This window comes from Guillardia theta (genome assembly GCF_000315625.1).
Source record: "Guillardia theta CCMP2712 unplaced genomic scaffold GUITHscaffold_75, whole genome shotgun sequence".
NCBI classification, from domain to species: Eukaryota; class Cryptophyceae; order Pyrenomonadales; family Geminigeraceae; genus Guillardia; species Guillardia theta.
In genome coordinates this window covers 7,016-19,706 of record NW_005434599.1, presented here as the reverse complement: position 1 = coordinate 19,706, position 12,691 = coordinate 7,016, and the positions used below count along the sequence as shown (strand labels likewise).

The 12,691-nt window shown below is 55.7% G+C and overlaps 4 protein-coding genes across 4 annotated transcripts; 2 read left to right on the top strand and 2 right to left on the bottom strand.

Moving 5' to 3' along the window:
• Positions 1-3,269: 3,269 nt before the first annotated feature.
• GUITHDRAFT_114371 (hypothetical protein) lies at positions 3,270-6,774 on the top strand (the record flags this gene model as incomplete). Its single annotated transcript, XM_005826335.1, has 15 exons — positions 3,270-3,667; positions 3,728-3,793; positions 4,044-4,075; positions 4,128-4,242; positions 4,299-4,400; positions 4,471-4,612; positions 4,790-4,849; positions 4,899-4,954; positions 5,031-5,062; positions 5,106-5,153; positions 5,441-5,499; positions 6,114-6,161; positions 6,219-6,326; positions 6,434-6,574; positions 6,721-6,774. The coding sequence occupies 15 exons, from the start codon at positions 3,270-3,272 to the stop codon at positions 6,772-6,774; spliced, it is 1,461 nt and encodes a 486-aa protein (XP_005826392.1).
• GUITHDRAFT_143414 (hypothetical protein) lies at positions 6,696-8,563 on the bottom strand (the record flags this gene model as incomplete). The annotated part of the gene is made up of 5 exons (XM_005826334.1): positions 6,696-6,791; positions 6,870-7,329; positions 7,376-7,473; positions 7,527-7,863; positions 7,917-8,563. 5 exons carry the CDS (start codon positions 8,561-8,563, stop codon positions 6,696-6,698), a joined length of 1,638 nt encoding a protein of 545 aa, XP_005826391.1.
• A 794-nt stretch (positions 8,564-9,357) lies between these two features.
• On the bottom strand, positions 9,358-11,035 carry GUITHDRAFT_96651 (hypothetical protein). The gene has a single exon (XM_005826333.1). It carries the CDS (start codon positions 11,018-11,020, stop codon positions 9,404-9,406), a length of 1,617 nt encoding a protein of 538 aa, XP_005826390.1. The 5' UTR covers positions 11,021-11,035; the 3' UTR covers positions 9,358-9,403.
• Positions 11,036-12,154: 1,119 nt separating this feature from the next.
• Positions 12,155-12,661, top strand: GUITHDRAFT_143412 (hypothetical protein; the record flags this gene model as incomplete). The annotated part of the gene is made up of 1 exon (XM_005826332.1): positions 12,155-12,661. The coding sequence occupies one exon, from the start codon at positions 12,155-12,157 to the stop codon at positions 12,659-12,661; it is 507 nt and encodes a 168-aa protein (XP_005826389.1).
• Between the last annotated feature and the right edge of the window lie 30 nt (positions 12,662-12,691).

Here is a 12,691-nt window from a genome sequence, read left to right as displayed (position 1 = left end):
ACCACCCACCCAACCTACCCTCCTCCCTCCTCCTCCTCCTCCTCCTCCTCCTCCTCCTCCTTCTCCTCCTCCTCCTCCTCCTCCTCCTCCTCCTCCTCCTCCTCCTCCTCCTCCTCCTCGTGTCTGTCAACCTGCACTCCCTTACTCGTGCGCTGCCTGTTTTCTCTTTCTCATTCCACATTCATCACCTGCTGCATTGCAATCTGCGCTCCTCCCATGTTCCACTGGCGGCAATGAACATCGTAGTTGAACTGGAAGGTGAGAAACGTCAGAACAGCAGGGGAACAGCGGCAACAGGAGGAACAGGAGGAGAGGCAACAGGAGGAGCGGGAGGAGAGAGGAAGAGACGTGCAGCAAGATGTGCATGATGAAGAACCAGCAAGGGAGCAGGGAGGGAGGGACGAGGGGAGGGAGAGAATGTGAGGAAAAGGAGGTGGCTGGCGGGAGGGTTGCTGGGTGGGATGGGGAGGAGGGGATACCGTATCGAGGAAGGAGTCAAGTTTGAGTCTTGTCGCCTCGATCTGCTCCTTGCACTGCAACACATCTCATCAATCTTCTCCCCACCTTCTGCTGACCCCGAGCCTTGAGTTCCGTTCCCTCCTCCTATCCGCCCCCTGTGTCGCCCTCCTCCCCCCTCGGTTCAAGCTTCACTTTGTAGCACATCGCTCTTCACGCCTCCTCCTCTTTCCTCCCTCTCTCTATCCCCATTCTCACATGCTTGAGCTGCCGCACGGCATATCGTTGCCTGCGCCGCCTCAGTAACGCACGAGCAGTACAAGAAAGTTCTCACTTAAGGCACATGAATGGGACGGAGAGAAATCTGCGAACCTAGTTGCATCGTGAGGGAGGGGAAGGGAGAGGAAGTCAATTCATGGAGATGAGAAGTGAGGGAGAGAAGTAAGGAGGGTCACTCGGAGAAACCAGTAGGACAGAAGGGGGAGAAGGGGGGGGAGAAAGGAGGCACCTCATCGATACCGAACGAGTCTTTGCTGCACACTTGGATCGCACAGCACTTATCTCTCTGCTCCGTGAGCTCCTCGACCTCCTCTGCCATCAGCGACTGCTTTCTGCTGCCAGGAGTCTCACCTCCTCCGGCAGCTTGTGCTCCTTCCTCTTGTCCGTGAAAGTGACGCAGATAAGGATGGGGATATCAACTTCCACTGTTAACAGCGTGTCATGCCTCTCTTCCTCCTCCTCCTCTCCCCCTCCCCTCTTCAATCTCTTCCTCATCCTCGTTCTCTCCATCCATCTCTTTCTATCCTTGAAATCCTCTTCCTGCTCCTCCTCTTCGAGCCTCTCACCTTCCTCTATGATGCTCTTCACGTAGGCGAGAGATTTGGGGCTCGTCGGGTCGTAGCAAACGATAACTCCGTCACACCTGCGAGGCACGAGCGGTGGTGAGCAAAGAATGAGGGGCAGGAGGAGGTAAGTGCGGGAAGAGAGAGGTACACGCAGAGGACGTGAGGATGAGGTGGAGAGGAGCAAGATAGAGGAGAGGGAGAGAGGAGGAATACATGAGTGAAGAGGAGAGGCGGGGAGGGGAGGGGAGGGGAGGGGAGGGGAGAGGAGAGGAGAGGAGAGGAGAGGAGAGGAGAGGAGAGGAGAGGAGAGGAGAGGAGAGGAGGCAAGGGAGCAGTGATATTTCACCCTCTGTAGACATTGATTGTAGAAGCATCGAGAAGGACGACCTGTTTTCACGATTACACGTGGCAAGACAGGCGCGCTGAGCAATTGCGAGATGAGGAGCAGGAGCAGGAGCAGGAGCAGGAGCAGGAGCAGGAGCAGGAGCAGGAGCAGGAGCAGGAGCAGGAGCAGGAGCAGAGCTGTCTTACATTTTGAATCTCTTTCTCGTTCACATCTCCGGAGCCTGACGTGACCCCGGCAAACACCTCAAGTCGGACAAGTCAGCACGTGCATCAGCAGTGATGTGACTCACTGATTGCGGCTGAATGCCCTTGTCTACTACCTGCAAACAGCTCGTTAGCTCTTCACCCTGCCTCTTCAAGCTCTCTTCTCTCACATCCCAAAACTCCACCTTGACATTCTCATCGGTTTCTAAAGTTTGCACCGTCAAACAGGCAGGAAATTAACATGTCGGTCAAGCAAAACCTGAACAGTTCCATATCATGTGGGCCGTCGTGATCTCTGGAGTAGCGACGTAGTTCGTATCGAACTCCAAACCTTGCAGTCTCCGCAGCAGTTGCGTTTTCCCCGCATGTCGCTGCATCGACAACAAGTGACTCCGCTGTCTCAAACCCTACCCGCCACTGACCTCTCCTCGAATCAGGATCTTCATATTATACTTCACTCCCCTCGCAAGGGCAGCGGAAACTCGCTGATCAAGTTGCCGAACGTCCCTTCCTTCCAGCCCATCCCCTGCACCCGAGCTGCTCTGATTCCCCATCTGCCATGTATCGTGAGGTTCGAAGCTCGTGTCGTTGTTAAGAGAAAAAACATACAGCCAAGAAAAGCTAACTCTGTTCATGTGATGTCGTGAGGACTCGGTTCATACCTCCCACCCTCCCTCTCCTTCCCTCCCTTCCCCCCCTTCCCTCTCCTCCCCTCCCTTCACTGCCTCTCTCCCCCTCCCCTCTCCACTTCTTCTCTGTCAGGCCTCGTACACCGCCTAGTGGCGAAGCTCATAATTGCGTGACATGGCCGAACGTTACTTCATATGTACCATTGTAACGGATAAGATGCCCGGCGGCCTGGGCGGCCGGCGGCGGCCGCGGGGCGCAGGACTCGCCGCGCCGTCACCGTACGGTCCGATCACCGTGCCAGACGGTGGGCCGTCACTCTTTCACAGTCACTCCGATCGCTGCCCCCCCGCGAACTCGGAACTTCGGAACGAGTGCCAGAAACCCTCCGTGAAGCGGACAATTCCGCGTGCGGCGGCTCGCACAGGCCATACGGCGAGAAGAGAAAAGACAGCGAAAACCACTGACTCTTTGAGCTGACCAAAGATCCTGGATCGGACCGGATGCGTCTGGGCCTTGAGCAAAACTTGAAAATTGTCTTGTTGCAACTATGCATTACTTTGGCACAGTGCAAGTCTAACAACTTTCACTTGTGCTCCGTCACCTCTCCGCGCTCTACAAATCCAGGGCGACGCTCGACCCCACCAACGGGGCCCGGGGAGTTCAGCGACCCGCGGCCGCCGGCACCGTGACTCAGTGAACTTGATGATGATATCAGCAGCCCGCCTTTTACACCGCCTGGGTGAAGTGTAAAAGAAACAAAAACTAAAAAAAGACTAGCGAAAGTTCCCGATGGCGTTCATGGCAGGGGCGGCACTCTTGGAGGCGATCGCGAGGAAGGAGAGGGAGGAAAAGGAGGAGAAGAAGTTACATGCAGAAACTGTAGGAGTAAGTGACTCGATGATGAAGAAGTGCAAGGAGGCGATGGACACGATTCAAGCAGCACTGAGACTCTATGAGCCAAAAGAAATGGCGATAAGCTTCAATGGCGGTAAAGATGCTACGGTTCTGCTGCACTTGGTGATGGCAGGGATCGCAAGCATGAACGAGAGATGGGAGAGCATGGAAGAGCTGGCGTGTGTGTACTTCGAAGATGAAGAATGCTTCGAAGAGGTGGAGGAGTTCATACGGCAATGCCAGGAACAGTTTCACCTTCGCATCATTCGACTGAAAACTGGATACAAAGATGGGTGAATCCGACTTGTTTTCTCAAGGTCTTGTCTTGACATGACTTCTTGTCCACGCCATAGCTGCGCGCACATGATCGACAACTTCGGAACGAAAGCTTTCTTCCTCGGGACTCGCAAATCGGATCCGTGAGTGCAAGAATCGATATCCCATGAGGCTGGCAACTTGTTCTTGCTTCTGAGTCGTTCTTGCTTCTGAGTTGTTCTTGCTTCTGAGTTGTTCTTGCTTCTGAGTTGTTCTTGCTTCTGAGTTGTTCTTGCTTCTGAGTTGTTCATCTTCATCCTGTTGTCTCCTCTACTCGTGTCTCCTTGCCTCTCTTCTGTGAAACTTGTTTCGCTCTCCTGCCACTTTGCCATTACTCTTCTGACGTCGAGCCAGCCATGGACACACGGTGGAGAAATTTTCCCCGAGTGAGTCTAGCGAGACCTTCTCGCCTCCCTCCATGGCTGACAGGAGACGCAGGCACCGCAGGATGGCCCTCCTTCATGCGGATTCATCCCATCCTCTACTGGCACTACGCAGACATCTGGAGTTTTCTTCTGCAGTTCAGCATCCCATACTGCAAGCTCTATGACTGGTGCGGGGAGGGGGAGAGACGGCATGATCGGAGACTGACAGGAGCTGTTGATGAAGCGGCTACACCTCCCTCGGGGGCAAGCACAACACCGACAAGAACCACATGCTGAGGCAGCGGGACGGGAGCTACCTGCCTGCCCACCAGCTCCAGCTCCTCGAGTGAGTCCTCCGCTGCTCCAGGGATGCGCCTGACTGGTCTCGCTCCCCCTTGTGTCTCCTTGCGCTACAGGTCCGAGCAACATATGGAGCGACATGCGCGCAAGGAGACGGCGGGGACGAGCACAGTGACGAGAAGAGGAGCGTCGCACTTCAAGCCATGCTCAGTCGCGCTGATCACAATAGGAAATGAAGTTTTGACGGGAAAGATACAGGTGGGTCTATCCTCCTCCTCCTGTTCCTGCTCCACTCCCACCTTCGCCTTTTGATGTCTGCTCCTTTACCTTGTTTCCGTATTTTCGTTTGATTGACTCCTCTTGTCTTCTTACCCTCATGCCTCTTACATCTCCTTCATCCTCTTCCTCGTATCCTCCTCCTCTCCTCTCCCCCAGGACTCGAATACCAGCTGTGCCTGCAAGTACCTCCACGGCCTCGGCATCTCAGTAGCACGAGTGAGCATCTGGACGAGCTTGTCTGATCGTTCTCACGTCTCCCTGACAGGTCCTCGTCATCCCCGATGAGATTCAACTGATAGCAGACGCTGTGAGGGAGTACAGGTGCTTGTTCACATCAGCTCCCCTCCTCGTCCTCCTCGTCCTCCTCGTCCTCCTCCTCACCTTGTTTAACAAGCAGCTCTCACCACATGGCTGTGATCACGATGGGAGGTGCGTCTAAGACGACTTGCTGCTCCTGCTTGACATGTCGAAGGTATCGGACCAACTCACGACGATCTGACGCTGGAGGCTGTTGGACAAGGTTGACCAGTTGAGAGTATGGAGGCGGAGTTGAAGGACAAGAGGCGGCAGTTGTACTAGCAGTCGTGATAGTGTTGATGAGAGGCAGGAGGAGGAGGAGGAGGAGGAGGACGAGGACGAGGAAGCGCATGAGGAGGAGGAGGAGGAGGAGGATGAAGAGGACGAGGAAGCTCATGAGGAGGAGGAGGAGGAGGAGGATGAAGAGGACGAGGAAGCGCATGAGGAGGAGGAGGAGGGCAGTGCATTCCTTTGGATTGTATTGAACAAGTTTGTCACGCGAGCCTTCAGGTCTCGGAGTTGAAATGGCTGAGAGCGATGAGATGCAGAGACTTCTTGCCAACCTGAAGGTGAACAGCACCAACGGAGAGAACAGCTGCCGCTGCCGCTGCCGCTGCCGCTGCCGCTTTGTGTTCAGTTTTCCTCATCCTGGAAGCAGGCTGAATTCAACAAGGAGGACCAACAGCAGTCGCAAGGGAGCAGGCACGACAAACTCCACCGTCTCCTCCCTGCTACGCTTGAAAACGCACCTCACCCCTCAACCTTCTTCTCTCTTCCTCCCCTCTCCTCACTATCTTCCCCAGTCTCGCAGCATCTCCTTCCTCTCTCGTCCTAGCCGTCTCTTCCCTCCACTGTTCTTCTCTCTGCTCCATCTTTTCTAACTCAGCGCAGGTCGCCATGGGACACCTGTAAGATGTGCAGTCTGCCGAAGGGGACGGAGCTGCTGCTGGAGGAGGGGAAGAAATATCCCCTGCTGCGATGCCGCAACGTGTACATGCTCCCAGGCATGAGAGGAGCGAGCTTCACGCGCGCTGATGGCGATGGCAGGTGTACCGCAGTTCATGCGGCAGCAACTTGCGCATGCCGGGCAGATGGTGACGAGAGGAGGGAGGAGAAGATGAATGAGAGGGAGGGAGGAAGTCGGGGGAGGGGAGCAAGGGGAGGAGTGAATCGCTTCCCACAGATCAAGCAGTCAATGCAATGCGCTGGCCGGCAGTTTCATGCGAAACAAGTGAGATGATGCTGAGGACGACGAGGAGTTGGAGATGTTTTGACAAGGATTCTTCAGATCCGTTGCACTCTTGACGAGCCAAGGCTAACCGACCTGCTGGGGGAAGTGGCAGAGGTGCTGGGAGGAAAGGAGGAGGAAACGTGGGAGGGCGGAATTGAAGCGGGGGTGCGGAATGGATGGGGAGGAGAAGGGGAAGGAAGGGGAGGGGGAAGGGGAGGGGAAGGGGGGGGGGGGGGGAAGGAGGAGGAGGAGGCCGTTGACACCAGAAGCAGAAGTTTGCGGGACTCGTGGAGATAGGGTCCTATCCTTACTTCGACAACTCTCCTTACAAGACGATTGTGGTGCTGGAAGGAGAGGAGGAGGAGGAGGTCGACAAAAGTTTGCGCATGCTGCTCGATAAGATCCCAACCGAGGTGACTTTCCTTCCCATCCCATCAACTTCTTTGATTCTTATCCCTCTGTCCCTGTCCCTGTCCCTGTCCCTTCCTCTGTGTCTGCCTGCCTGTCTTCTTTCCTTTTCAACTTCTTCTTTGCTTATCCTTCTCTGACTGTCCACCAGACCATCACAGCTATAGAGCAGCACGGGTCCCTTCCCGTCCAGTCATGCTTGTAACTTCCAGTCTCTTCATACTTTACACAAAAATCTGCTCCTGCTCCTCCTGCTCCCCCTCCTCTTCACGCTTTTGTTGTCCTTGGCGTCATCAGTACCCGCGCAAGGAGCTTCCCCAGGCTCCCCAGCGCCGCCATGGGCTCGTCCGGTGCCTCCTTTATGCTGCTGCTCGCCGGCATGCTGCGCGTCTCAGCTCGTCGAGGCACGCGGATCCTCGTGAGGCCCTGCTGCTCCATGAAGGCAGGCAGCTTGGTATCTTCCGCCTCCCAGCTCTCCATCTCCAGCAAGAAGTCTCCGGTCGAGAACCTGGACGGAGCAGCATGCCTGATCTTGGGAGGGCAGGAGCGCGGTCCCTTCGCTTGCTCCTCCTGCTCTTCCTGCTGCTTCCCGCCTCGAGGAAACAGTTCTACATCCGCCAGCTCCATCATCGACTGCGACAGCACTTCGTGCGTCTCCTCGTGCTCAGCTTTCAGGTGAGGAGGATGGATGTTGGTGGAGCTGCTAGAGGCCTCACTGGTGGTCGGGGAGAGCTTGTTCGTCCTGTCCCCTCCTGCTCCTCTGCGCTCGCACGGTCAGGACGGTCAAGGGCCCGCAAGGTCTTCACCTCGCACTCTTCAGCGTCTCGTAGAACTCGTGCCTTGCCTTGTGCAGCAAGTTGATCTCCTCTGTCACTTTCGACTTCTTCCGTCGGACAGCATCGATCTGTTGCAAGACAAGTCAGAAATCGTCTCTTGCTCCTCCCACACACTACACACCTTGGCCTTGACATCGTCGAGCAAGACTGCGAGTTTCGGGTAGCGATCGAGAGTGAGGCGAGCGGGCAGTTGACTCATAGCCTTGCTGGAGCTCTGCTCAGAGTTTGCAGGTCGTCGGAGTGTTGGAGGCTCTAGTGAGATGTTCTGTTGATGTTGATGTTGATGAGGAGGAGGATACGACGAAAATTTGCTGATGCCCAATGGAGCATCCTCGACGAACTCTGGAAGAGCCATATTCAAGATGTGATATGTCCTTCCGTAAGATACAAGTTTCAGCTCGAGCTCTCTGTCCTGGCGGAGCAGACTAGCAGCAAGAGACGTCAGAATGTTGACAACACTACAAGGCAATAGAAGGGGACAAAAGCAAGTCACAACAAGGTGGGTCAATACCTCAGCAGCTTCTCGTTGGGTTGTGTATCATCTCTGACTATCCGATCCTCTCTCTGTCGCTCGTTGGCAGCGATTAGCTCGCTCATGCTATCGTCCATACTCGACGTTCTCGTACCATCCACATCGATACCATCCCAGGTTTGGTTGTGCACGACTGGACCGAGCACCAGCCCAGCATCGTTGACTTGTTGAAAACTCTCCTCCTCGTCGATTTGTAGGTCTATGACCTCAAGGTTGACGAAGACAGGAGACGGCTGTCCCGTGCACTCATGGAACAACCTTGATTCGATGGCAAGAGACTCGTTATCCAGATTCTTTGAGCTAGAAAGCGGCCCTGTTAAGCGAGCTGGAAGACTCTGTCTCACTGGAGTTGAAGTTTGTTCAGGACTAGAGATCTCTGCCTGGTCGGCGAGCTCAGTCGGATAGTTTCTGCGGCAAACAACTTCGAGCTGGGATTCGTCGCTCGGTCGAGAGTGCAGGGCCTGAGGAGTATCTCGGTCAGGCAGGAAGAGAAGCTGCTGGTCGCGTCTCTCTCCTGCCTTGAGGATCATTCTCTCCTCATACACTGTGCTCCTGCTCATGACTCCCTGCCCATCTCCCCCGATCAGATCGGCTGTGATCACCACGGTTTCGCCATACCGCGCCATTAGGCAGTGCGGCAGTGAAGAAAACAGGGGTGATGGGGTACGGTGGTACGTAAGGAACACCAGATGGGGTGATCAACTACCGGTACTTATAACCTTAAAGAACCATGATATTAGCTGGGGTGGGTGCTGATTACGGGGGTGGGGTTGATCGGTTGAGGGTCAAGACGGGGATCTGGTAGCGATTCCGATGCCCGAGCCGGTTGAGTACCTTTTTAAAACTTATTAAAGCATCTGTACTGAAAATGTTTGTACCATGGAAGTCTTTCTGTATACGGTCGGGCACAAAAGGTTCCTCTAGGTGGTCATAGTTGGAGGTAGGACCAGTCGCTAGTATTTCTTAATTTGCCTATCAACTGGTACAAAAGACACCTTTTAAAATACTTGTAGTTTTGATAACGATTCTCCTCAAAGTTGACATGTTTGATTCGGCAGCGGCATATCAACGGTGACAGTACCCCTCCTTTTCTGGGGCTATTGACCCCTACTTAATACCCGCAGACCGCTAGAATTGCCTTCCGGGACCCCTACTTCGACTACCCATAGACCGAACCCCCTCCCCACCCCCCCTCTTAACCGGTCACGGAGTTCGGAACTCGGGCGGCGCCGTCACTCAGGAGTCGGAGGCTTCGGGGATCAGCCCGGCTGAGCGGGCCCGGACCTTCCGGGCCGCTGCCAGCTGCCGGCACACCGTTGAATTAGCCAAACTTTGAAACACTCGGCAGTTCAAGGCATTAGGTAATCTTACACGGGATGAAACAAAAAACTCTAAGTCAGGGAGAGAAGAAGAACACGGGGAGAGAAAGTCACGACTATGGAGGGAGCCTGGGTTTCGTCTGTCGCCTACAGCACGAACCTTTCTCCAGTCAGCACAGGTGTCGACACCTTGGGCAGCATGTGAATCGTCTGCTTGCCCTGGTTTGGCACTCCGTTCCTTCCTGCCGTCGTCCCTGCCTGAACACCGGGCCTGACGCGAGGGACGCGGGGCTCGGGGAGGTCGCCAGTGACGAGCGCATCCGGGGAGGAGGTCTTGGTAGGAGCACCGGCAGGAGTGTAGAGCTGCGTCCCTCCGAACTCGAAGATGGAGGAGAGGGAGGACTCGGGGATGTGGACGTGGGTGTCGACGACGCGGCGAGACTGGCGGGAGCGAGGAGGAGCGTTCCACGTCCGGATGTTGCATCCTATCTGCATCTCCTTAGCGAACCTCACGAATTCCAGCCAGTTGTGCTCCGAGTCCATCATATGCTCCCCCAGCCGCAGGTACGTGAAAGACGCGATGCTCCCACTCCGATGCGCGCACTGCCTGATGATCTGCTCGAAGCCCTGCCGGTCGAAGCGGGGGAGAGCGTTCTCTCCTGCGTACAGGCAGCCTGCACGATCCGCCGCCCTCCTCGTGTGCTCCACGAGGTCGACAGGGGCAGAGCGGGCCCAGTCCGGCAGGTCCTCGTTCTTCATCTCAAGGCACGTGAAGTCGAACATCACCCGATGCTTCGCAAACATCTCAGCGATGGGTTTGTAGCCGTCGCGCTTGCAAGTGTTGAAGTATCCAGCCGTCAGCTCCGGCGCATGGCTCTTAGTCTTGCTGCCCCAGTGGATCCCTGCAACCTTGGCAGCCAGGAGGATGTTGGTGCTCTTGAACGCCCTCCTTGCTCGCGCAAGAACCTTGTCCCCATGCCGAAGCAGCGAGTTGGAGTACCATTCGAGGAAGAACGCACCGGCCTCAGTCTGCCACAGCCCGTCGTCCTTGAAGAATTCCGTATGCTCCGAGGAGTAGTTGTAGTTGCCGACCTGATCCGCATGCGGGGGCCAGGTAAGCCCCCACTCGGGCTTCTTAGCACGCACGGCTGCTCTGATCAGATCTCTCCTCATGTACTTGTCGTAGCACTGGAACTGACCGACGCCGGGGAAGTTCCAGAAGGCGAGGGGGTAGGAGGGGTAGCGCAACTCTCCTGCAGGCCCGAGGCCGATCTGAGCCTCGATGACAACGTTGGGGATGAAGTGAGCAAAGGTGGTGGCGAAGCTGTGCATGAAGTCCTCGTACATGTCCAGAGGCGATCGCCCATAGAAGATCTTCTCCTCATCTGCTCCAAGTGAGACGTACTCCCGATTGCGGTTCAGGGACATGTCAGTGTAAAAGATGTTGGGATTGAAGTCTCCGATCTCCAGCACCCATTTGGGCAGGGGGATGAAGCAGGCGTCTCCGATGTTCCCTCCGCACTGATGAAAGCTCATCACAGCCTGTAGCTTCATCCGCAGCTCCGCAACCATCTTCACCAGCTCCATGTACGCAGACCAGTCGTACTTGCCTGGTCCATCTCGCTCTACGATCCCCCACCAAACGTCGACCATAACTCCTTGTACGCCTGCTCTCTGCAGCCGCATGAGGTCTCGCCGCAGGACCTCTGGCTCCCTGAGGAAACTTTTTCCCCCTTCCTCATGCACAGTGTCCAAGGGCAGCATGACAAAGAGAGGAACGGGTTTGAACTGCTGCACCGTCGTGGGGACAGGGACCGGGGCCCTGTGAGTAAGGCCCTTTCGCTCCTTCTGTGCGAGGTAAACCTTCTTCTTGCCTTCAACATAACTTGATGCGATGAAAGCTATCAGTGCAGCCTTCCACAGGGCTCGCACCAAGTTCATCTTGCTGCTCATGTCTCCACTACAAGTTCGCTGAAGGGTTCAAGTGTTTCTGTGCAATCTTCAAGGAGCCCTTCAAATCAGCGTGGAATGTTCGCAGTCCATCAACCTTCACGTCAAGATATATCCAAGTCTGCGGAACGCGTCACACTCATACATGCTTCTGATCTTGTTCTCTACTGACCTAGTAATCCTCTTGTACTTCTCCACCTTGAATACTTTGATGCTCCTGCTGACTCCCAAAGTGTTCACCGTCGTCCTTGGAACGTGTTCGAGCTGAACCAGGAGCACCGAGGAGCAAAGCACACTGGCGAGCTGTTGATGAGAGTCAGTGAGCCGAAACAAACCAATCCATGATGGGTGCAACAGAAAGGGAGCAAGAGAACGACACGAAGCAACAATGAGGATGAAAGAATGAAACCATAGGTTGTCTTTGAGGACCACAAACAAGCACGATGTTCAGGGTGAATAAAAACTTGTTCCAGAGGCAGAAGAAAAGAATTTCGCCCCGAAGGGTGGGCAGCGAACAAAGTTGGACCAACTAGTTGAGTTCAGAGGAAACTCGAAAACCGATGAAAAATTAGGTGGCGGTGATGGTGGTCGTGTTAGGAGGAGGAAGTTGGTGATGCTGATATTCAAGATGACAAGGAGGACGGTCAACGCAACAGGAGGAGCAGGAGCAGGAGGACGCCCTTCCAGTTTCCTCCGCCCTCTTCTCCCTGCTTAAAAGGGGGCGCCCCCTTTTAAACAAGCCTGCGTATCTTCAAGGATACGTGTGACGCGCTCAAGCTGTAAATCACCCCTCCGATCAGACCACCACCTCTGTCATGGTTGGCCCCCTAGTCACAATACCCGTACTTTCCTCAATAGAAACAACCCCTTCTTGTGTACCCTACCCTACCGAATTCGATGATCTGGCCGCTGGGTGGGCGGGCACTTCAGTGACTCAACTCAGTGCGGATGAAAAATAAGTTGGCCGCACCGCCGTACGTACGGCGGGCCGGCGAGGGCCGGCCTACCGCCGGTGACCGGACCGTACGGTTAGCACGGTACGGTAGCTGCCACCTGGTGACCGTCGGCGGCGGGCCCGGGCCCGCGGGGGAGGAGCAGGAGTTGTCGCAGGGGAACGCGGTCATCCTGTATGGCCTCTTCCTCGAAGGAGCCTCGTGGTCCCAGCGAGAGAGCGGCAGGCTCGTCGACCCTCCAGCTCGCACCCAGCTCAGCGACTTCCCTCGCCTCCTCCTCTCCGTCTTCCGCGAAGTCTCCACCAGCGATCCCAGCGCCGACCCCAGCTCGCACGCGGGGATCCGAGACACCCACGGTGTCATCTACATGTGCCCCTGCTACACCGGGCTGAGAAGGAGCAGGGAAAGCCTCCTCTTCATGGTTCCCATCTACACCGAAGAGCCTGCCATGGTCGCCCGTTGGACCCTCCGAAAGGTCGCGCTCGTGGCGAACAAGTTTTAATCCGCCCGTTAGCCTTAAACTTCTACTGCT